The sequence below is a fragment of the Malurus melanocephalus genome, unplaced genomic scaffold (genome assembly GCF_030028575.1).
Source record: "Malurus melanocephalus ecotype Western Australia unplaced genomic scaffold, MMel_1.1 scaffold_16, whole genome shotgun sequence".
NCBI classification, from domain to species: Eukaryota; Metazoa; Chordata; class Aves; order Passeriformes; family Maluridae; genus Malurus; species Malurus melanocephalus.
The window spans coordinates 2,770,379-2,795,508 of record NW_026623248.1 but is presented as its reverse complement, the minus strand read 5'-3'; the positions used below and the strand labels follow the sequence as shown (position 1 = coordinate 2,795,508).

Sequence of the window (25,130 nt, the reverse complement as noted above, 5' to 3'; positions counted from 1 at the left end):
TAAAAAAAAACCAGCCAAACTTTCTGAGCATAACAGAAAACTCTTGAGGASAGCAGCAATTAAAGTGTTTTCTGCCTTTGGCATGTAAGTGATTATTCTTTCTGTGGTAAACAGTATTTGCTGTTTTGTATGATGTRTATGAGAAAAGAGTGCAGCAAGAAAACCTCTATAGGTAAGAACTTTAATAAAGCAGAACCTCAAGGAAATCATATATTTATAGTCACACCCATATGTGAAGGCATATTCACGTTCAAAGGCTGACAAGACCCTAACATTGGTATTGGTAAAATTTAGTTCTGTGCAAAGGACCAGAGAAGGGACTTTGGGGCTTGTCTCTGCTCAGTATCCTCCATGTTAATTTGTCCCTATTTGCAGGATGTTAATGCTCCTGTTTGTCAGAATTAAACAGGAGTGTCATTAAATAGYGCAGTCATTTTTATTCTACACAGCTGTGTAACCTTCAGTAGCTATGGGCAACTCCCCCACCTCACCTCCCCTCCTTGCAGGCTACACTCTTAGCCATAATTGAGGAAAAATCCAGAGAGGGGCTGGAGGTGAGGTTTGTTAGAGCTGYTAATTAGCTGATGCCATCACATCAGAATTACAATCAAAATCCTTGGAGGACTCCGGGGCCTCTTGTCTCTGGCTTGGAGACAGATGACGAATTTACCCTCAGAAAACAGGGGCAGATGATTAGTGCTGACACCCTCCAGTTCTGTCACTGAACTGTCTGGCACAGGGTGGTTGGTTTAAGGGTCTTGGCTGGAATTAAAGTTTTCTGTAAAGGTTGGTTTGTTTTTTTTTAAAAAAAAAAAAAAAATTGTTAAAAAGATTTCCAGACTAATTCAACTGAATGTGAAATTGGATGAGGGAAATTTCCTTTCCAGAGMTTCTCATTATGGGAGGAAGGGAAAAACAACAGCAGCTCTGCTGATGATAAAATTCAATTAAAGATGAACCACCATTGATTGYTGTGATTTCATTTGCGTTTATCTTTTAATTAAACTATCCTCATCTGATTCTTAATTTTTTAAGATTTTTTTCCCCTTCTTTCTTTACATGTAGTTCAGGAGCAGGTTGGTCTCTGACTCWGAATGAGTATATATAGTATTGCACCCCTTATTTCCCATGCTGGATGGTGAAGACAATCTTATTGTAGAGATATTTMTATTAYAATTTATATTACATTGRGGGCAGTATCTAGACCATGCCTGAWACWAGTTGGCATTGCAGAGCCATAGCTTTGTGGCCACATCTGGGCTTCCTGAATTAGGCAGACTCTGTGGAGAGATTTAGGCGTGCCTGAAGTTCAAAAGCCCCATCATTAAAAATAATCCTTCTCAGAGGTGGGAAGAGCCAGCTTGTGAGGGTATCTGCTACCACCAACACTGAAGGTGTGATCCCACTGCTGCAATTCCCAAGCCTTAGCTGGACCTAAGAGCTATTGATCACAGCTTCTGTTCACCAGGATGTGCAGCCTAATTTTTCTCTGCCTAGAGGAAGGTGGGACACACAGCTCTGGTTGGGATGAGCAAAGAGGGTGATCCCTTCTCAGGCTGGGCCATGGTGCAGGCAGGAATGCAAAGGCTGTGCRGTCAGGAGAGAAAACATCAAAGAGCCCAAGCAGGATCTACTGCTCTGCTGGGAGAAGCAGGGCTGGGGTTATCCTACTTGATCACATCCTCCCCATGGAAAATGGAGGCACAAGATTAATTTTGTTCCTGGTAAACATTTACACTAAAAAACAGTTATTTTATGACAGTGAGATAAAACATTTCCTGGGTTAGTGCTGGGTATGGCAATGGCAACAGATCCTGTAAGAGCTGAGAAGACTTGGCTTCCCAGAAGAGGAGGTTCTAATTTTCACAGCTCCTTCAACAATAACATTCCCTGTAACCTGAGTACAAATCTGACTTTATTAAAACAGCTTGTCTGAGGTAGCTCAGCTAACCACAGAAAACATAAGATACTACCACATGCTGTTGTTTTCATAAGGACAGCAGCTTTAATTTTGGAGAGCAATAAATTGCCTGGAATGATATAAAGTCCTGGAATGCTATGCAAATTCTGGTCTGCACTTGAGTAAACTCCTTGTGCAACATCAACAGGTCTCTGGCTGCAGTTGTCTCCAGTGAGTGTGTGCGTTAGAGGTGTTTTATTTTTTTTCCAGAAAACACCAATTCTAGTTCTGCCAAAGCAGATGGACATTTGTTATTAACAACAGGACTGACCCAGATTCCCACAGCCAGGCTCACCATCCTTCCTAGAGCCCAGTTACAGAGAGCTGAACAGCAGATTCTTACAAAGTAAAGATCAGAAGGCGGCGTTTCCCCCATAGCACCCTACATACTTTGTGAGTGATCATAGGAAATGATTTGTTTCATGTGTTTCACTATTAGGCTTGAGGAGATTGCTCCACCAACCTGATCCTGTGACTGAGGCAGTGGGGCAACCAGAAACCAAGGGAAGAGGGCCCTGGGGGCTTTCATGAGAGTCTGGGCCACATGTTGTTCATAGCAAGCCAAGAACTGAACTTGTGGGGAGAAGTTGTGCTGAGCCATCAGAATAAGCASTCCTAGGGAGCACAGACTCCATAAGGAATGTAACTGTTATAATCTAAAGAACACAGAACAAACCTGTGCAAACCAATACTTTTCAAAGACTAATACTTTGGTCAGATGACAGTAGTTGGTGAGAATGATGGCAAAGAGCAAAATTAACAGAAAAAACCACCTCTGATCCAGATTTCAAGCTCCTGCTCCAAGTGCTGTTTTCAGAAGGGTACCAAAATTTTGTCACCCTGAGTTAAAAAGTGCAATTTCCCCAGCCTTGGGAACTGAATTGCTTAGATTTAAGACGTTGGCCTGAGGCAGACAGGTAACACTGAGAAATGTCAAAATTTGAAAGCCAAAATTTGTTAAAATTCTGAGCATCTGAGAGCAGCCAGATTGCACTGCRGAGTGCTGTAAAATGCCATCAATAAAAGATTACGAACACCCGTGATAAAGGCTTAGATTTAAGATCCCTTGGTGGGGACCTGTAAGAAAGATAATCTTGGTRTTCATATGACAGACCCTGAGGACCAGGCACCTGTCTACTTGTCTTCAAGGAAAACAAAGGAAAAAGGCTCTTCTGAGTAGGTCCTTGCACCAGCAAGATTTCCAAGGCAGTGAGGTGGTGTTTCACCCTGCCAGGTGCCCCTAGAAAGAGTGAGCACCTATTCCTGCTTGGGAAATCCTGGCAGTATTGTATGGGACAGCTCTATGTTCAGAGCAGCAAAAAGAGATCAGGGAAGGAATAAAGCAAAAGCAGCAGGGGCATTGGTGCTGTTAATGGGTGTGGGACAGAAAAGCAAGGCTTCAGAGAGTGGAAGATTAGTGAAAGACAAGGCTGATGTTGCTGAGAGCCCTGCAAGTTTTGCTASCTTCAGTAGCCACAAGCATAGGAAAGGTCATCCTAGAGTCAAGAACGTGCTTTCTGCAGAGAAAGGAAGTGTTAAATTGGCGTTTCCTATTATTGAGGGACAAAGTGKCTCTTTTCTGCTATCAGAAGCATTGGAAAGCCTTAAAAGCTGACAAGGYCTGGGGTCTGTAAGGCTGTAAATAGCAGCATCTATATTTAATCAAAGATGATGAAGGATTCAGTGAATTTCTGTCCTGCAAGCTCAACATCAGCCATGTGACAAAGACGAGTAATGCAATGGCAAAGAACGTGACTATGAGAGTTTAGAAACGCAGAGAAATGGACAACCACTGCAGATTCCTGGCACGTGGCTGCTGCCTGGTACTCTTCAATTCTTGAACAGGCTGCAGATCCTTCAGTGGCCAATGTGCACTGCTCGTTATGACAGCTCCAGAAAGGGTCACAGCACCATGAGGGGACATCCTGTCCTTTAAATGCCCATAATATATACATGGCAACATAATATATACATCTAATAGCTATTGGAATAATGATTCATTTACTACTTTGAGACACAGATTTTATTTTGGTTTTGGTTTTTTTTTTGAGAGAATTGAAACCCAAATCTGTTTGAGTTTCCTTTTAAAGCATTTCATCTAAACCCACCTTGTGGCTTTGACACCAGGTTCATTTTTGATCAAACTCCAGAGTCCTTTCAGAAGTCCAGCYCTGAAGAGTGGAATGAAAGGCATTTCCCCCTCCCACCCTCTCCATTCTGCTGGGACTCAGGAGGTCAGGAGGTGAATTTTTATTGTTAGCTGCCTGAAAATAAAATCATTCTGTGCTGGTATCTTTGGATGGACACTGCAAATGATGGATTTCAGCAAGAGCATGTCCTGGAAGTGGAGTAAAGCAGTCCCAGGAACAGAGCAGGTTTGTGTCAGGATACAGGCAGGGAGGAAGTGTCACAAGAGTCTTTCTTGGAAGAGCCAAACACACCTGGTTGGATAAAAGCCCATCTGAATTAATTCACTGACCATTTAATTTTGAATTTATTTCAAATTAAGCCCTTATTTACACATTCCTTTGGGGTTAATCTCCCCAGATACTGGCTCGTTTGGTGATTCCTGAGCTAGAAGTGATAGTGTTTCCTCATACCGAAACCAAATCAAACAACACTGGGGAAAAATGTGAGGAGAGCAAGAAAACAGAAAYAGGCCCTTGGGTGAGACCCATTGTCCAGGCTAAGGGGAGACATGAGGGAACAGAGGAAGGACATTTTGCAATCAGTAAAGTCAGGTCAGAACGCAGAGCGGGAAAAGGATGTAGAGCTTGGTCAAAAAGCATGAAGAACCAGATGATTGGCTGCTTTACACCACAGCTTTTTTGACCCAAGGTCTAGTGTGTACCTGCATTTATTACAGAGCAGTCTTCACCCTCTGCATGCTCTCTTTTTAACTCTGATCAAAATAAATCGTAAGCACAGGAGAAAAAAAAAAAAAGAAAAAAAGAAAAACCTTTAAAAGTAAACAACCCCCCAAAAGCCCCAGCTCTCTTTTCTAGCCACTCGCACAAAACAACAGCAGCAACCATARCAGGAAAGCTTTCTGGAGATCCCTGGCTTCTCTTACTCCCTTTCTTTTACCAAAATGTCAGCATGAAAAATTGGAAATCAGGGCCATAAGCCAGGGGGAGATATTGTTCAGGTCACAGGGGGTTTTAGGGAAAATTAAAGGTTGAAACTGTCATACGAAAAATGCAAATTGAATGTCATGAGGTGCTGTGAGACTACAGGGGGATCTCCCCCAGCAGGGCTGTAAACCCTGTCATTTGAGTCACTTGAAATCAGGTGAGGAAGGCCGAGATGAAACTATTATTACATTTTATGCTCGTCTTGCAAATGTATGATGATCTTCGTTGGATGACTTATCCCTCAAGCAACTCTTTGTCAGGTTTAGATATGTTTGCCCAAAGCAATCCTRTATGTCTGAAGGACTGCAGAGTTGAGGATGTCCCAAAGATTGGTGCACCCAACCTGGCATTTTGTGGAAACATCAGAATATAAAACAATGTAAAAGTAACATCCTGAGCTTCTGACCTCTCTGTTCCAAAACAGGACTTCTAGAGGATTTCAGAGGCATGAAAGATCATATTCTGAGCAGGAGCTATGATGTGTAGGAACCCTGTCCGTGGCATTATTAAGCAGACGTGTGGAGTAAACAAGAACCCTGGAAAGCTGCTTGGTTTCTATTAAAAGTCTGATGAAATCAAAACATTCCATATCCTGGCCAATGAAAATGGTCACATTGTGATCATCCCAGAATCCTCCTCTAGGCTACAGAAATATTCATGCCAAACAAGCTGGAGGTGCTGACTTGGTCCCTAGACTATTGTGCAGAGTCATGCCCCCATAGCTTTGGATGATTATGGTGCCTATATTCCAGATAATCATTGCATAAAGACAGTTAACAGCCCAGAAACTGCACTAATGTGGGAACTGAACCTAATTAGAAACCTCAGTATTATCACCTACTTTAAAGTAACCCCTTAATTTGTTTGTGTGTGGCTAAAATTCAGACACTTAAAGTTGCATGAGGTGAACACCACAACTAATCAGTGTTGATTTTAATCAGTTTGGTGTTTAAGCTCTTAGCTGGGGCTGAAGTTTAACCCTGTGCCTGACATGACTGTCCTTCAGATGACTGATAAGGTGACAGAGATGAAGATGACAGTGTTCAGAGCCAAGCAGGTATGAGACAAAGATCTTGTGGAAGACCTGTGAGAGGAGGGACACAGGACACACATCTGCACTCCCACATGCACAGCACAACACCAGGTCACAATTTGCTTTGCTCTCATGACTCTGTCATGAATGGCCATCCTTACAAGTGGTATTTATGGGAGGGAAGCTACACTTTAACAGCTTTGCTCAGTGGCTTCACTATCAGTGGGCAGTTCCTGCTGTGGCTGTGAGACAGAAGATGTTGTAATCAGTCCTTTCCAACACTGCATTCCATGAAAGTCAGTGCAGACATCAGTGGAAGCAGGATTGGACCCTGAATACGCAAAGGAGAGAAAAGCACCATATGCTRGAAGGAGATGGGTATTATGTAAATAATAAGGACTGAGACATTTTGTAAGTGGGCAGGCCGATGTCATTATTTATCTTCAATTAAACTAAATGGTGGGGTCAAATCATCCTATTAGGCAGAGCAGATTAAACTCAGGCTGTCTCTTTTTGTTATTGTTTCTGGGGGAGTTTTGGAGCTTTCTTAATTTAGGTCAAAAAATGAGAAGCTTCCTCATAAGCATTTTAATTAACCAGCTGAAGAATTCTCTTGCCCCCAGAGACTTGTGGTACCAAATCCAGAGCTCAGACTGTCACATTTCAGCTCAGATTGTATTTGTGTCCCTTTATTCAAGTCAAAAACACAGACAGACATCAAACCCTGCTGCCCGCCCTCACTGAGTACTTGGGAAAAAAAGAAAAAGTATCTTAAAAGTTTGATTTTTGACCTAAACATGTTCTTTGCAATGCCCCAGTACATGAGGATGAATGTGTATGAGGAAAGTGACCCAAACTTGCAGAGAAAAGCMCTTTTGCCTGTACCTTAGGGCTACGCACACTTTATCCCAGGGATCTTTCCTGCCCCAAGGCATCAGTGCAATAGGGTCCTCCAAAGTCTGGCTGAGTAAAATCCCAGTCCTTTTGCAGGGCTGCACTGTCCCACTAGGGAGAGGCTCTCAGTTGAAGGGTTGGGATCCCACGGAGTGTGCGGCTCCTCAAGGAGATGAGGAGCTCCTTTCTGGTCCTTGGTGGCTTTTGCCCACGTTCCTCAGGCTGGGGCAGCTCCTGGCAGCAGTCCCACAATGTGGTGACCTCACAGCGCAGTCACCCCTCGTCACAGCGGGTTTGTTCCAGGAGAGGAATCACACACCTCTGTGGAGGACAAGGGGACAAAGGCATCCTCGAAGCCCCCGCTGCCCCGTGTCCTCCTCTATGTGAAGCTGGCACAGACACTGCTCCGTTCCAGCTTGTGGGGCGGCAGTGAGCTGTAGGAGGGGAGGACATTGAGGAGCAGGTATGGTTTGGGGAAGGGCAGCAGCTGCACGTGGTGGGGAGCGAAGGGGAGCGCGCTGGGCAGCCGGGCAGTCGGCAGCTGTCCTKGCAGCGGTGAGTAGAACCCCACAGCAGGAAAGGAAGCGGAGAACTTTCTTGGCATCAAGCTTGGAGCCTTTCAAGAATAAAAGCGTAGTCTCAGGTGAATCAGTGTGGACTTCTATTCAGATAAAATTTACAATCAACCTCATTTGTTTCACCAGGGCTCAGAAATGAAGAAGAAAAGTTTAGGAAAATAGATTTCCTAAAACCCCATTGGTTTGTTGTCACCCAGGRCACAAGGCAAAATACCCTTTTTTCTAGCCATGAAAAAACTCCTGTTAGGGGAAGAGCCTTTGTGCCAGTCTAAATAACATTAACAGTCCTGGACTGCTAAAGCATAGGTCAAGGGCAAAAAGTGCTGGTCAGCCTAACCAAGGGTRGACATTGTAAAAAGATGCTGTCTGTAAAGGAACATGACTTTGTGGCTGAAATGTTATTTCCGCCTTTTCAGGAAATTTCTGATGATAAAGACATTTTGAATCAAAGTATGATTTACAGAGAAGTGATTTAGAAGCAAAATGGGGAAGGATCACCCTCTACRAGAGACACCTCACAGCATATTTACCAAAAAGGTTTAATTCTATGAAGAGAAGTGTCATTTGATCAGATTTGCTGTGATTTCTTGTCATCAAATTGCATTTTTGAATTTTCCAGGGCTCCTTCTCTGTGATAGTCCCATGTGATTACTGGTAAAGTGATTACCTGGTGGAGGATAGCTGTCTCTCTCTTAGTGGCTTTATACAAAGTGTCCAATACTCACTGYGATGTCTGACTTGGAAGCAGGAATGAAATCAACTTCTGTCAAATGCTGAAGGCCACCAAAGTTGCCAAATTTTTCATGTTTCCTCCATTTTGCTCGCTGATTTTGGAACCAAATCTGTATAAAGGCAGGAAAGAAATTAACTGAATATGAAGGAGTAATTTCTCTCAACCAACTACTTTTCCTATTCTCTGAGCATCAGAAAATATTGACTTCTAGTTCAGCAGAACCAGGGGCCAAATCTAAAGCAAACCACTGGGTTTGACAGAGCAGTTTTCACACTTTGCATATCATGTGGGGTCTCTGAACTACCATGATAGCCTGTTTTCTATTGTGGCTCACAGAAGAAATAGGATCAGCCTGTTCAAGGAAAGAGTGTATAGCAGGTTTTCCAGGGCTCTCTGTGGAAGGCAGATCCTTCTGTGGTCAAAACTGTGCAGTGCTCAGTGCACACAGCATTCTGGTTTCCCCAGAAAGTGTGACATTTTTCACCTTATATCCAAGTAAACGGACTGAGAAAAGATCCACCTAGATGTTTGGCTGSGCTGCAATAAAGTGTGCCACCAGTGGAGACGTAGTAACAGGGTTCTACCTTTATTTAGCTGGTAGCATTTGGAAATTCATGTAAGGGACCTAAGTGAAAGACCCAAGGGGATGCTCAGCAATCTGAGTATGTTAACTGCCATCTCTTTTGCACTGCAAAACAGACAACTAATTTTCTCAGGAGAATTCCTTTCGTCTGTCAGCTGATTTGACCAGTCTGCCTTCTGACAGAGTCATACATGTATTTATTGTGCAGCTGCAGTTTTGCATCTTGCTGCATTGCTGTCAAAAGTTGAAGCCCTCTTCAACTGTAGTTTCTAGCTTGCTGAGGGACTTGCTGTTTGAATGTAAGCAAGTGGTTCACATGAACATGAAGTGTGAGCTATTGAAGTCAGGTGCTATTGGATGTAAGTACACATGTATTTTAAGCCAAATAATGAGCAGCTCAATTATTTCTGTGTGTTTCACCCAGGAAGTAATGGAATGTCAGGAGCCCTTTGCTATATTGCTGATAGTTAGCTGCTGTATTTGCTGATAGAAGTATCTGAGGTTACTGAAAGGACAGTTTTGTTTATCTGGGTTTACATGAKTGTGGAAACTGCTTAGTCTGTATGAACGTCTCCATTCCCTTTCTACCACACAGGAGTTATATATGGTGAAACAGCACCACTTAACACTCACGGAGTGATAGAGGGCAAAGGAGGCACTCAACATTCTGTCTCTGAAATGCTCCTTCTAAAACCAGCACGTGGGATAAAGTCCTTACTTCATGGACTTACTTTATTTAAAAGAAAAGCAAAGCTTTTAGCATTTCYCAGACCAAACTGCTCTTTTTTGCCCAACCAGCTCTCCAGCACCCTTACGTCTAAAATGATTTTTCAATGCTCACCATGAGTTCTTCTTATTGTGTTTTAAACCTATTCCTCATGCTCTGTCTACCACAGATATTGTACCTTTATCAACCAAATACACAGAATCATAGAACCACAGACTGCTCTTGGTTGGAATGCATCTTTTAAAGAAGATATAGTTCCAACCTCTCTGCWGTGGGCAGGGTCATCTTTCCCAGACCAGGTTGCTCAAAGCCCCATTCAACCTGACTGAACACTTCCAGTGATAAAACACCCACAGCATCTCTGAGTAATCTTTTCAGTGTCTTTTCAATCTCACCACAAAGAATTTCTTCCTTWTACAAAGTAAATGTATCTTCTTTCAGTTTAAAACTGTCACTAATAATCTCATAATAAAAAAAGATGAGTTTGGCAGTGGCTATTTTCATAAACCAGTGTTGATAAGCATTARATATATTATCTTTTCTTTAACTCTTCATGAACAGAGAGTCATAAAGTCTTTTTCTCTGTTTTGCCAAAAATCAATGTTTGACTGTCAGGCTMGTCATTGTCTGGTTGTCCTGTTTACCCTTTAAATACTGACAGAACTGGTTTAGAGTTCTCCAAAACCCCTGGAATGGAATGTCTCTCGTGCTCCAGAACTGGTTAAATATCAACACTGATGACACAAACTGCTTCTCAAGAAGCTTTTTAGGAACCACTGGAGGTAAGTTACTTTGATGTGTGGATTCAAAAMTATCTGTCTGTAGCAGCTGCTGTTCAACATTGTCCTTATGGAAAGTGTTACTGCCCTACCTGACACATTTCCAAGGACAGAGCAGAAATTATGACTGAACATGTTTGCCATCTATGCATTATCCTTGACAGTCCAACTGTTTCTATAAACTAACAGATCAATATAACTGATCACTTTGCATTTTGTTTTTTTGTTCTTAATCAACTTTTATTGAGTTCTTGATCCTTAATTTTTCTGACCAAAGCTTTRGCCTGCACCCTCCTGCTTTGCTTATTCATTTTTTTTTATAATTTCTTGTTTCTAATGTTTACTCATCCCGGATTCTTAAATTTTTTCTGTATAACACATGCAGTTATAAAATTTCATCTATCCACTTCAGCTGTTACACAGTAATCATAACTTTTTTCTTGATTGGAAGACAAGATTTTTCTTGTTATAGAAATAGTTATAGAGTTTCATTTGGTAACCCAATGCTTGTTCACTTACTTTTTCCCCAGTTAAATTACATTGTTGAGGTGATTTGACTTACATGAAGCTTTTAGCTTTGTCAAAACTATTATTTCAAAGTAGCAAGAGCACCTGCAAGTCCTCTGCATGTTATGTGATTYATGTATGATAAATGCAGTCAATAAAAATTATAACTTGTAGCTCGAACCTAAGTTACTGCTAATTTTTAGCTCTGGGGCTGACTTCCCTTTATCAGCCAGGATGAGGTCAAACACAGAATTTCCTGTGTCATGTGTAACACTGTCTGAATTGGGAATTTGCCATCTACACTTCATACATGAGGGACTTCTTCTTTTATTTGTATCTCACGCTGATGTTTCCCAGAGTAATTAATTTTGACTTTTCCCTATACAGATATTAAACAATTTTTTAAACAGAAAAATATCCTGATCTTTCATGTGATTCATTGCTCAAAACACTGCCTGGTAGCCCTTTTTGTGTTTTATGCCATCAGAAATGCATTGCTGGTGCACTGGTATTGCTAACAGGCATATTGTGGCTGTGCAGGTCTAATTCTCCCTGTCACCTAATGATGAAGCAATATCATCATGGCTAGCCAATAGTTCCAGGAATGTCATGGTTAATAAACTGCTCTGTGTTGAACTTTGATTGCTAGAGAGGGATATATGCAAAGAAGTGCAATGACTATATAGCATTGAGGCAAGAGSAGAAACTGCTTCATGCAAAAATTATCACAACAGTGCCTGGTAGGCAACACCAAATGCCAATAGAGAGTGGTATGTATATTTTATCGTGGCACATTTCATATGCAGTAAGCATTTGGGGTCAATTTTTGCACAGTCAGCAAGAYTGTATTACTACTGGGGGAAACTGGATTAGTTTCTGTGCGTTCAATTTACAGCCAGGGCATTTATAGCCTGTGATATCAAAATACAGAACACCATGAAGTACTTCCATTTTGGCAACTATTTTCACATTTTTTGAGACCCCGTGGAAGATGGATGTGGATGACAGTTTGTACTGGATGAATATTAGCCTATAAACGGTTGATAAATGATTAATAAATATTTTCATAAATGGCCGCTCTGTCGCTTCAGAGTCCAACAGGTTGCTCATAACCATCTGTAACTCCTATTTGCTATGCATTTAGTATGGTTGGAGCTCCTGTTAACCCTTGGATTAATTCCATTTGGTTAGTCACAGCTGGGTGACAAATACTTCTTTCCCTATTTGTAGAACAGTGGTACTGCCCTCATCTGTAGGGTAAGAGAGAGGTCACRTATTTCATTAGCATTGTCACCCAGGCATAAACTATTAAGAATGCACTCCAAATAATGAATGCATTGCAGTGAACACAACCTTTTGGAGACACTCTACCTGAACTCTGGCTTCTGGGAGGTTTATCTTGGCTGCCAGTTGATTGCGAATATGGACATCTGGATAGTGAGTCACTTGGAAAGTTTTTTCCAGTTCCTGGAGCTGCTCAGCCGTGAACGTTGTTCGGATTCTCCGTTTCCCTTTCCTCTCAGCTGTGAAAATGAGGAAAGATGTATTACCTTTTACAGGAAAAGGCTGCAGGACCACAAGAAGATTCAGAGATCCAGCAATTTCTGTAAATTGCTCTGCAATTGGGATGGCRTCTACAGTACCTTTTAGAAATTTACTTACTTATCATAGATGACTGGCCCCTGACCCAGCAGAGAATGTGAATGAACTCTTTTATCATTTAAAGAATGAGTCAAAAGTGTCCATTTGCAGTGCTAATTCCATGGATCCACTGCATGTCAACAGCTACAAACCCATAAGCATTTTAACCACTTAAGCCCTGCATTGAGTTGGTCATCAAAGTCCTTCCGTGCTGGATCAACCACTGACTCCTGACTGACTTCAGTTCGCTTCCCATGCCATTCCTTCAGCAGCAGGGATAGCCAGCAGTTTAACTTTGCAGGTACATAGAAAAATTACTTTTCTGATTGCACCATTGTGGTACAGGGGCTTTCTAAACAAGCTTAACCTAAAGGACTTAAGAACAGAGCCTTAAAGTCCACGGGGAAGTTTAGGTGCTGTGAATTCCTTAGGAGACTCATAGACTTCTCCACTGCTTCACCTGTGATGACACAAAGGACTTCCCTCAACACCGCTATAATGTTTTGAAAATGCCCTCCCACACCAGGGTATCTTATTTAGATCATGAACTCTGCAGAGCGCTTGGTGGAAGTTAGAGTGAGGTCTCTGTTGCTCTGAAATGATGTTGAAGGTCTTGCAAAGAGGAGAAAACAAGAAAACAGCAGCCTTGTCCCAAGGCTGGAGTCTTATGCACAAATGGAGTATCTTCCAGCTGACATTGAATGAGCAGCACAAAAAGTCATGCCCAAAGCCTTGTGAGTCACAGGGTTTTTTTCTACTGAGCTTGGAAAACTGCATCTGATAGGTGCATAAAAATTCTAATACTATTTTAGTGATTATGATGAGCTTGCTACTCAGTGACCTGAAGCAATTGTCAGTGAAACCATGTTGTTAGAGAAAATTGCTATTCTCAATGGCTGCTTTTGGTCTTCCATAGTCTCATGCCAACTAACAATTCATACTATGTAAGCAGAGGCATACTCTCTGTAATGGGAACGATTAACCASGCAAGGTTAGCTTAGCCCCTCAAAGAGACTTGGTACCCTTTTACCCCCTTTTAGTTCAACCATTGGCATACGCTCTGCCTTTGGAGGGCTAAAACACTGAAAATGTAACTAAACACCAATATAAACTGGGCTCTGTGCCAACCAGAAAATGACATTTTTCATTCCATAATCGAAACCTCATTGTGACTCTGTTGACACAGAAAATAAGGATTAAAATATTCTGATCGTCAGCTTGGTACAAAGGAGCCTGGGACACGACACCATTGAGAATATATCATCTTTTCTCAGCCTTTTGGGGACTTTGAAAGGAAACCAGTCATGCAAGAATAACTGAGGAGTGTCATTTATCATAAACACTGTCAATACTACCATGTCTCAGAAACAACCTAATAAAGTTGATGTCCAACACAGTTAAATCTGTATCATTAGACTTTTCACCAGCCTATCAAAGTACTCCTCATTAAACTGCAGCACTGGCTTCAGACTGAAGAGAAAAATGTTATTTTTGCTGGATCTTGCTGGTACTACTGGAGCAGGGATTTGAAGTGAGAAATATTTTTGTGTATTTATGCTGAAGGTAGGAGTAGGCACCTTCTCCTAAGAAGCCCTGATTGTGTCTACTTGAACCTTCTCAAAAGATGACTGCAATCCAGGGGGGATTGTTAGTGTTACATGCAGGAAAAGGCAATTATCAGTGCTGATAYTTATATTGATTGAGGAGGAATGTCAGGGCACTCCACCCCCTGTGGGTAAYACAGGGATCCCATTTCATAATGGTGTTTCTTGTTTGGAGGATTTTCACCTCACACCTGCTGTGGTTTACTGTAGTTTGTCCCACTGGTACCTGAGAAGTGTCCAGGACCAGAGAACGTGGCTGCAGAGAGAACAGGCACAGGAGTTTCTGGTGTTTCATACCAGCTTCTTTGGGGTGAAAATGATCCAGATAACTTGGTGATGGGCAAAAGAAACTCCCTATTAGTTCACTTTTCATCCTCCACATTTTTCCTCCAAGAAAGGTGAACTGTTTTACAGAYGAGACTCTTACATAACATGAGAGTCTAAACAGTGCTCAGAAGCCCAGACTTTTCACAGCTGAAACTCGTCAGATTGAACAAAATACAGTAACATTAGGTCAGTTGTGAGCCAGTAGAGACTGAAGGACAAACTTCAATTTTGACTAGAAATGAAATTAAGTTGCTAACAAAATAGATTCCTGTGAACTAGTGATGGTGTCTACCAGCAGAAAATCTAGAAAAGTGCATTTTTTTCTATGAGTAAGCAGTCGTTCTATTTTGAATTTTTAAAAAACTATTAAGAAATGCAAACAATCTGGGACTCCATGTTAACATTTTCTGGGACTCCATGTTAACATTTTCTCTGCAAGATGAAAACTTTTCTGACTGCAGCTTTGATAGTTCCCTTTGCCTTGGGACCTCAGCTTAGAGATCCCATAGCAAACAACAGCATTCAGAATTACAGTCTAATAAAGAATGTGGGTGGAAGATATAAAACTAGGAAGTGTTGGAAGTGTAACTTTGGCTTTTCAAACGTGGCTCCAGAGTCTCCGGGGAAATAAAAGTCTGTCTGAGTTTCCTGAGCTATTTTTTATGTAAAAGCTGGGGATATTCAAGTGTGCTTTTTTGCTCTGTGAAAGTCATTTGCAGGTTAGCTGACAGCTGAAACCAAGCCTGAAAATACCAGGCAGCTAAATATGTCAGCATTTTGAGATGCTTAGAGATACAGCTGTCTATACATTGCCTTACTGTTGACATTGGGAGGGCGAGATTCTCCCAGCTGATAAAGCAGTATAGCTCCTTTAAATTCACKGTCAGGCTCATTTGTCCTCTGCAGATCTGCTTTATTACGAGGTCAGGCTTGGAGCGAGTTGGAACATAGGAACTTGTACGAGTAGAGATTCTTCTTGAAAGTGCACAGTGGAAGGATGAGATCAATGACTACAAGCTGCAGCAGGGMAAATTCTGATTACATAACAGGTAAAAATGTTTTCATTGTGAGGGTAATCTGACATGGGCCAGGAGAGGCTGTGAAGTCTCAGCCCTTGCAGATACTCTACACTTGGCTGGAGAAAGGCCTAAGACACCTGATTTAAGCTGACCCTTCTTAGATTTGGGGTTGGACAAGGTGGTCTCCAGAGGTCTCTCACAACATATTTTATTATGTGATCTCTGACCTCCAAATATGCACACGAAGTAAAGCCACTCCATACTCATTACCTAAAAAATAATGGAGTTTAAGGCATTTAAGGCCTTAAGCTAAGCACAGCTTCAAAGCATCTGATTTGCAATTGCTTATGTACACAGTTTGAGCTTAGCATATTGCACCTTATTTCTACTGTCCAGTACCACATGGTTTCAAGATATTACAGGTATGGGCAAATCAATACAAGAGACAATGATTACTACTGCTTGTAAAAGATTTGTTAAGTAAAATCTGTAGAGCTGCAATAACACCATACTTGGGCCAGATTTCTTCAGGACTACCTTCTGTCACAGGCAAATAGTCTGGGATACACSTTGTACTGCTGTTTCTTAGCTGCATACCTGAACCAGCTAGAAAAATGCTGCCTCAGGGTGAACCCTGCAATTGCATCCCCTATTTGCACTTCCCCATCAGYAGTAGGACTGCATCAAGCCTAGCTGGTCTCATTGCACTGGGGCATTCGGGATGGAAAAGGAATTAAAAACCCAGCAGAAGGGCTGGAAGTCGGTGCTGGCACATTTGCCTTGAAGCAGGTAGTCTAGGTAAATGAAAACTGGAGGGATCAGTTTATCTTGCTGCAGTCTTTGCTGTCATTTCTGGACAGATACCCTCTCATAATATGCGACAGMCAGATCCAAAGATTCTGCTTCTTCTTTGACAAGGAGAAAGCAGTGACATAAGCAGGCAAGTTGCTCTAGATCTCAAGTTGATCTACAGATCCTCAGAAATACATTTTTCCTGTGTAAAAAAGTTGACTTGTATCATTTATTTCTCAGAAAGAAACTCAGGTTGTTGAAAAAGAGCCTAATTACATCTCGTTAAGTTCTGTTTTCTCCCTTTTTTCCTTTTTCAGAGAATTCCTCTCTCTCTTCCTTGTAATTCAGATATGTGGGCCTCCCAGACAGTTCCTTCTTGAGGCTTTTCTGAGTGTCACTCTCTTGTGGTGTTATTCTGCTCATGGCAGACAGCCCCATAGCAAAAACCTCAAGTTATTACAGAGCGCTGATGGCATCAGGATGAAACATGATTGTCTGTGAACAGAGATGTGCCCATGGCAGTCCCTCTCCTTGTTAAAGAGGTGGTTCACGGCTTTCAAACGAGCTTGTGCTGCAATATTTAGGCATGAGTATTCCAGTGTASCTAATCTTTATTAAAGTGGTTTTTCAGCCTTTGTTAAGAAGAGCTGGCATAGCCAGCGAGACTGATCCTAATTGGACAGGTACAATGTGCTCCAGATAGAGCCTCCTGCTAGTGAAATGGAGCATTTAGCATCCAGCTGCTGGCTGTTCAGGCATTGCCAAAGTTAATTCAGAGAAGCACAACTTGAACTTTTAAAGCCTTGACCCCCTYCCTTCAGTTCAAAACTCCTTGACAGAGAGTTGCTTCCACCCTGGCACTGAGTGCACTACCTAATCACCTGATAGCAACACTGAAATGCAGAGAGGTACAGACTTGAGGGGGTGTGAGCAGGAATACTAGAAATACCAGGCTGGAAGCCTGTTTAAGCAGGCTGTACGGTGGTGGTCAGGGGAGTTTCTAAGTCTTGCTTGTCAGAGGAGTTGGCAAGGAGCAGATGGGATATATGAAACCATTCATGCGGACASTTTGTTGTGGAGGATCGTGCTCACCATCAGCCTGAGCCCCTGGTGAATTTAACCTTTCCTGTCTGCCAGCAAARTGATGACGGTGTTTACAAATGCTGCTGCCTGAAACGGAGCTGTGCATAACTCTGGCACAGCCTGTGGCCAGCGGAATACCTGGAGGGTGAAGCAAACCATCAGGTCTGTACCCAGACTACAGAGCCTGCACCTTCATGAACTCCTTCAGGCCAATGTGGGGTTGGGGTAGATGCAGGTCAGAGAAATCTCAAGCTTGACACTTGACACATCCATTTCACTGAATGTTTAGCTGTAATTAAACCTCATCCTAAAAGCAGTGGCCAGCCTAAACCAGTAACAGTTCTTCCCAAACAAAACAGTTTCCCCACCACTCTCCCCACACTCYCTGGTCCAACACCATTGTGACAAACCAGCCATTTGCAACTGGGAGAAAGCTGAGCTTATTGCAGGTTTCACAGACAGCCTGCTTTCTCCTTCATTCCTGCTCTGTGGGGTTATTTGTACCTGCAAACATCTAGACACCAATCAGGAATGTTTATTTTCATCCCTGCTTCTGCTGTTTCCCCTTTAAGCATAAAGGAGTTGCTAACACAGTAGGTAAAAGACCTGCCCTCAATTTCAAAGAATAGTAATTAATGGTACCATATCCCAGGGATGTAATGAAAAGTTCCAGGACAATTTAGGAGAAGCCAATAAATGCCCATTAAGACCTTTGAAATAAACTTACTGTGATGTGCCCTAAGTTTTACAAGTGGTCACATTAYACAGATTTGACTAGCAGGAGCAAATTAACCTCTGGGCCCTGTGTAATGTACCCTTTGGATACAAACTTCCCAGGAAAGAAGGGGCTGCTTGAGGAAAGCCTTGAATGTTAACATTTGCTTCAGGTAAATAAAACTCCAAACCCAAAACCCCTGAAGAACAGCACAAAAGGAATTAATGACAGTCCCCAGCTGCTGACAGTTTTCCTTCATTCAGTGCTTACTTGTACCAGTGAGACTTCTGTGTGAACAGTTTAAAGGGTGAGAGTAAAGGATTCAGGTTTTGTGCCTTTCATTTAATATCCAGGGTGTCATTATAAACAGTCAGTCTTCAAAGAGGGAGGAAAAAAGAACCAGCCTTCAACAATACCTCAAGAAAACCCACCAAAACAAGGWCAGTGATCTGGGGCATTTCCAAGTGTATACAGAGGAGCATTGCACTTTAGAAACACAAGGCTGCAGGGACTATTCACACAGATAWATAGCTAATGGCAGCCAAATTATATATAGGCATTTTTTATTCTCCTGCTTTTTTTTTTTTTTTCTCATTTAAAATGGTTTCCTTCTGTTCTGCAGGACAATGGGATGCTTGTGCCCTTTCTCGCAGTCCCACTGGCATTCTCTGGGCAGCCAATATTTATCTGGGATTATGTTACACAGTGCTTCATTATCTCTTGGATGTTTCAAAAATGCATTAAGGTAAGTCAGCATATTGGGGAAAAGACTGTTCTGTGAGAGATAAACCATGCTGTTTCACAGGGATACATGGATTTGACAGTATTGTCCAGGAATGAAGAGTACAAGTGAATTTATGACTTCAGAGAAAACATAAACACTGAGCTAAAGATGTCTGCAACTGCCTTCAGTACCATCTGCCATCAGAGGGGACATGACTTACAYTGGAATTCCTCCAGAACTGAGATTATCTCTATACTTTCTGCTGTCTTTATGATAATTGCCRCCAAAATTCATCAATATGCTTTGGGATCGCAGATGCTATCATAACAATAAAACAGTTGGATTAATAAAAAGACCCCTGAGCTCCCAGTTAGCRATGTGCAGAGGATTTCTGCCACGGAAATATTTGGGYGAGGTTAACTAATTAGGGCAGCTTYCTCTACAGGAAATAATGAAGACATGAGCTGCAGGAAATAACATGAACCTCTGAACCACCTGTGGTTCAAAGTCTGAACCCCTCAGTTTCTGATGGAATTAGGAGCGAACTCCATTTATTGAAGCACCATCCATGCTGCCCTTGAGTTACTGCCCAGAGAAGAAATCCCACAAGAATGCACATCCACCAGTGTCTGAGGATGATGCTGTTGCTGGGAATGCACATCCACCAGTGTCTGAGGATGATGCTGTTGCTGGGAATGCACATCCACCAGTGTCTGAGGGTGATGCTGTTTGGCATCATCCACGTTTGGCATTATCCATGTGCGCTGCTGGGCACACACACACACGCTTTGGCCTTTGGATGTAGTTACAGTGCACTCCCCCCTGTGCAGACAGTCAGACCCAGCATGTGTAAAAGACATTGCAAAATTATTGCCCATGAGGATCCAGGCTAGGCTGGGATCTTGTACTTGGCCATCTCCACCAGGAGCTGCCACAGGTCAGGCAGGCATGGGGATATCTTATCCTCTCATAGCCAGTGCTCCACTCTTCTGAACCGCCAAGCCAAGTCTCAGTAATGTCACACAGAACACAGAGAAGGAATTTGAGTTAAAAGCAAAGTGGGAGCTCAGGATTTGGGTGTTTACAYAGGTTKCTGAGAGGCTGACCAACAAGTACARGAGTTTGCCCTKCCTGCTCTGAAGTTTTGAAGACCCTGGCAGTGATGGTGGCTGCACAAGGCAAAGGGGCTGCATTGACTCATCTCACGGAGAGCTGGTCCAAGCAGAGCCTGCACCTACACCTCCAAAGTACGTCCTTTTTTAAAATAATCTCTTTGTAAAACAGAAATTATCAATGCTGCTTCTTCTTCTAAAATAGGCTTTATCAATGCTGCTTTCCAGGAATCCAGGTTTTCTGAAAAGGTTCTGCTGAGCTTTTCATGAAGATAGCCACAGGTGAAAGCATACAACAAACAGAATGAAGGCGCTCAAATTCAAATAAGGGCTTAGCAAAGCTAAGACATGCCAGTGTCAGCATGTCTCTAGCATAGGAAGGCTCTTCTTTTGTGCTTACAATGCAGCCTTTAAGTTCAAAGTACAAGAGGCATTGCTTTCTGCAAGTGGGTTTGTGATAAGGGCATAAATCTATTTAGCTTAAATGACACTGCATTTCTGAACCGCTTAGTGGCAGAAGTCATTTTGTGAGAAAAGAAAATTTTTAGGAGACTGTTWCAAGGTTTCCTGAAAATATGCTTCAAATTCCTACTCAGGCTCACAGCCAGCGTGCTCTTGCTATCTCAGAGCACCTGCCCATGGAGGAGGTTATTGTCACAGCCTCCTCCTACTCACCTTCCTCCTATACAATAAAGCACTGAAGCTCAGCTCTCCTGCCTCCAAGGTGATTGTGTATCATGCCTGATTTCTCCTGTCTCCTGACTACTAAATAGATGTGTGTGTCTTGACAGAGCCAGGGCCCTTCCTCAAAAATGATAAAGGTGTATTGCATGGGCAGAGGTGTGCTGAGAGACAGAGGTGAGGGAAGGCCTTGCCAAGGGCTTCTGACATCTTTCCCATCGGAAAGGTCTCCTGCTGCTGAGGCTGGGGCTGTTCCTCGGTGCTTGTAGGCATCCCTGGTATGGGTGTGACAGAGATCCTGGGGACAACTCCATGGATATGCTATGTGCATTTGGCACTGCCCAGGTGCCTTGTCAGGACCCCTAACTGAGCAGTAGCTGCCATGCCAAAGTCATGTCTGAAGCACCCCAGAGTCGATAAAGTGTAAACAGAAGTTAATCTGCTATCAGCTKGAGCTGTAAGGACTACAGACTGCTTCCAGGGATGATGCAGTCTGCCTTTCCTGAAGGTGCTGCTGCTGACATATTGCCTGGGAAAGGTAAAACCTGCCACAGCTACAGGCAGGAGAAAGAGAGCTGCCAGCTCTTCCCCCCCTAATGTAAAGTGGAGGAAGGAGGCTGAAAATTAAGGTCCTGGAAAGTATTTTAAACCCAGGCCTCCAGCTCTCTGCTAGGAATGACACAGTGCATGAATGGGATCCGAAACACCATTGTTTGCATGCCACAGGGAAAATGCCAATCCAGTGCTTTAGGATCCTCCCTCCTTCTTCAGCCAGTTTCCATCAAAGGCTCGGCAACTGCAGGAACCAGTAGGGTAGAAAATGGCACATCATTAAACCTCTGCTTGGCTTCAAAACCCCACTGCCACCAGGGAACAGAGGGATTTTGTTTAAAATGCCTTTAAAATACACGTTGCCGTTGAAAGGGGTTGCTCATCTTGGCTCAGTTTTGTGGAGATAATTACAGACTTTCTCCGCTGCTTTGCTGATGAGGCTGGTACCTCCCACAGTGCTGGTCAATGAGGCTAAGTGCCAAGTCAGGACAGCCAGCTCCCAGCTCTGGTGTGATCCCCCTGGCTGGGGACTCCCTCATGTGTGAATATTCTACTTTTAAACTCTGAGGCCATTCTGAGTGCCAGATAACATACAGCCCTGGCTCGTCTGTGAGGAGGCAACATGAATTAGCCCTGCTGTCATGAGCTGTGTTCAGCTTACAGGGCAGAGGAAAGGTAAAATTTCCAGTTATCTTACAAAGCTTTTCTCTCCATCACAAGTGATGGCTGTCTCGTGCAGGAGGAGGTGACAGCAGCTTGTCACAAGACTCATGTACACCATAGCAGAGGTGGCAGAAACAAGGCTTTTCTTTCAAATGTATTTCAGAGCAAGAGTCGTTTCTCCTGCCAGCTTGCAGAGTATGRAGCAAGGATGATGTGTGGATCTCAGGAAAGCCAGCTGAGTGACCCTGCATCTGCGATCCTCAATGGACTTAAATGAAACTCCTTCTTTTCCCTGGAGTAAATAATAACAAACTGTGCAAAAACCACCTTTCTGCTGATGCTGCAAACCTGTTTTTTGAAGTGTAGTATGAATGTCTGCATTTAGTTTCCCTCCAACTCAAAGAACTTGGAGGAATTTTTGTCACATGCTGTAAATTAATTGTCATCTGTCTGTTAGGAACTTGACTTGTTCAGGTACCATGTATCCTGCTTAGCCTAAAGTCTGTCCAAGATACTGGAGAAGGACATTGGTATTGTCCTGTGCTTTGGCTGAGATAGATGGCTCTTTATCAGTGCTCATAACTAATTAAATTAGCAGATCCACCAACATGGCCAGGCTTGAAAACTGTGCCTGACCCATCCTGCCAGACCAATTTCACGTCGGCAATTTGGCTGTGTGTGTGCTGATGACCTCCCCATCACCCRTGCAGTGGGTCCAAGGTGTACAGAACACATGGAGCTGACTCAGCTTTCTCAGCAGCCTCTCTCCCCACGTTGTGCAATGTACATTTACCAGGAAATGGGCGTTGCACAACCMTGGCAGTGAGGSTCAGAAGGTGGGGACTCCTCACACYCCAAGCAGTCCCCAYCACTAACATTGGTAGAATTGGTAGGACTGGGATGGAGCTTCAGCTCAAAGAGTGGCTCTTCARGCTTTTGATGGCAAGAATGAAGAAYYRTCTCTGTGACTCAGCCAATGGAAACATTTCTGATGTCTGATGTTTGGTATCGCCATGCCCATWGGTGTAAGAAAACAGTTGTGTTTTGGGGCACTGAAGTGTAAAGTCTGGATATAGATGCACTCACCATGAAGAGGATGGTCCACTGGGAAAGCACATARCTGATCTTCCTCTTCCTCATGTTTCCTTTTGCCTTCCAGGCGTTCCCGCCCCATGTCCTCCCCCAGGATGGACACTGGGCTGTCTCCAGGTCTGCTGCACTGAGTYGCCTGCACTCTCCTTGCTCTGGCCAACGGTGTAGCACACTTGGTGGGGAGAAGCATTTTGGCTGAAGGGAAGTCCCAGTCAGACTGACTCCTGCTGCTGGMATCTGTGAAGAACACAGCACAAGACAGCTTTGAATAAAGCAACCATGGCTCAGCGCACCTTCCAGTTTGTTTGAWAAAAAGTGCTCTGTACCATTCAAACCTGATCAGATTTATAATTACCCTAAACCTTCTGTGCTGCTCTTCAATACCAAGATTACCCCATGTTGCAGACACAGGATCTTGGTGAATCTGACCCCCAAATCTAGCCTGCTCTCTGGTTTCTTCCACCTTAAAACTTTCAATGGTCCTTATGGGAGATATTTTAAAAAGAACTGCAGAAATAAGGAGACAAACCCAAATGGCTGAGAAATCTCAGCTTCCCTGTCAGTATCCAAATTAGTGGCTGCCTTTTCTGAAGAACTCAGAAGGAGAGTAGATATTGAGCTGCTCTGAAAATCTGTCAGCAAGATCACCATGGAATTTTCTGGATGCCAAATGCTTTTAAAAGCCTGGTCCTTTCTTAAATTTCCCTGTAGGTACATCTACCCTATAGAAAAACGGGCCAATGAATATGCTAAAGGGTTTCTTTCCCAATTCAGGTCCATGTGTCCTTTCTCCTTCATCTAGACTGCCTGCTGCTCTGATTTAGGCATTGGACAATTCCAAAGGCAGCTTTTGCCCAGGCTGTCAACATTTCCCACCTGCCTTTGTGAYAGGTGATGGTGGTGACATCTAGGAAGGCACTGGCAGGGTGGCTGGTCCCCTCTCCCCTCTCTTATCTAAATGGCAGCAGGTTGAACCACTACAGGTTGTWCTGGAAGAAACTCCACTTTTTAATATATATTTCACATACATATATATGTATATGTTGTCACCTCTGGCATTGGCAAAACATCTTTTTAGAATTGTCAGAGATTTATTTTCCCAAACAAACATCAAGTTCTATTTGAAAGCAGCTTTGGAGCAATGATAATTGTGACATCTGGAGACAAAGTACCCAGCTCTGACTCTGCCCTTGCTAAGAGCCCACACAAGAGGAATTTTATAGACGGTGACACTTACATAAAGACAACAAAATTATAAGAGCYCTGAAAATTAGCCAAAGCCTCATTTCAATAAAGGGTAATTTTTCAAATACTGTCTATTCAACTTTGAACTTTGAGTAACCTTTGAAACACAATTACAAGTGTCCAGTCATATGGACCTTAAAAACCTGGCCCACCCCTGCATTTAAGACACGCTGTGCAAAATTGGACTMATTTAATTCCTTTAGTATCAACTAACTTTGGGTTTTCTGGTAAGAAAACATGTGAGGTTTTGAATARTATTTGTGGGATAAAGGAGAAGGATAGACCTGGGAATGGTCACCAGCATGAGGAAGGGGTTAAATAATAGATGATCAGAGGATAYCAGTACTGGCATAGGTTCTTAGCCCAGGATTTTTATCTTGGTCCTCCATCCCTAAATTAAATACTAGTTACAATCCTTTGCTAGATGTGATGCTGTGAAAAATAATGTTACAGAATTGATGATGATTTCACCCTACATTAATGAAAAAATGTGAGGGTACCTAAGCAAGGTGCTCTTATGGGAAGTGATTAAAGCTTTCTATGAATGACATTAGCATTTTCTAAAATATAGAAGACTTTTCACATGTCTACTGCCTTTATATACACCTTTCCTCCCCAAAATGTTTCCCTGAGATGCTCACATACCTCACTGATGAGCACAATTTATGTATGAGCATGGAGAGAATAATTACAGACTGAAATAGAAAGAACAGGGAAGAAATGGAAGACAGTCCTAAGCAGATGGAAAAATGCCAATGTCTCTATGAACTGGTGAAAAGGAGTGGGAGGATCTGTTGTTTGAGATCAAAGAAGTATGAACCATAAAAAGTGGCTGAATAAATCACAGAATTTTTCTGGAGAGTAAGATTGAAAGTAGATGATACTGAGTTTAAAGTACATAGCTGAGCGTTAGGAGCCCCAATCCTGTTTTCATTGCAGTTTTCTCTGGTGC

At 42.8% G+C, this 25,130-nt stretch overlaps 1 protein-coding gene across 1 annotated transcript in view; it reads right to left on the bottom strand.

The window, feature by feature from the left end:
- Positions 1–7,400: 7,400 nt before the first annotated feature.
- The window catches only part of LOC130585104 (intestine-specific homeobox-like), a 22,052-nt gene continuing 4,322 nt past the window's right edge, over positions 7,401–25,130 (bottom strand). Inside the window, exons 2-5 of the mRNA XM_057385439.1 lie at positions 22,928–23,170; positions 12,300–12,451; positions 8,325–8,441; positions 7,401–7,637 (exon numbers count right to left, since the gene is read on the bottom strand). Coding sequence (XP_057241422.1) covers positions 7,401–7,637; positions 8,325–8,441; positions 12,300–12,451; positions 22,928–23,170 — 749 coding nt within the window. The remainder of the gene's footprint in view (positions 7,638–8,324; positions 8,442–12,299; positions 12,452–22,927; positions 23,171–25,130) is intronic.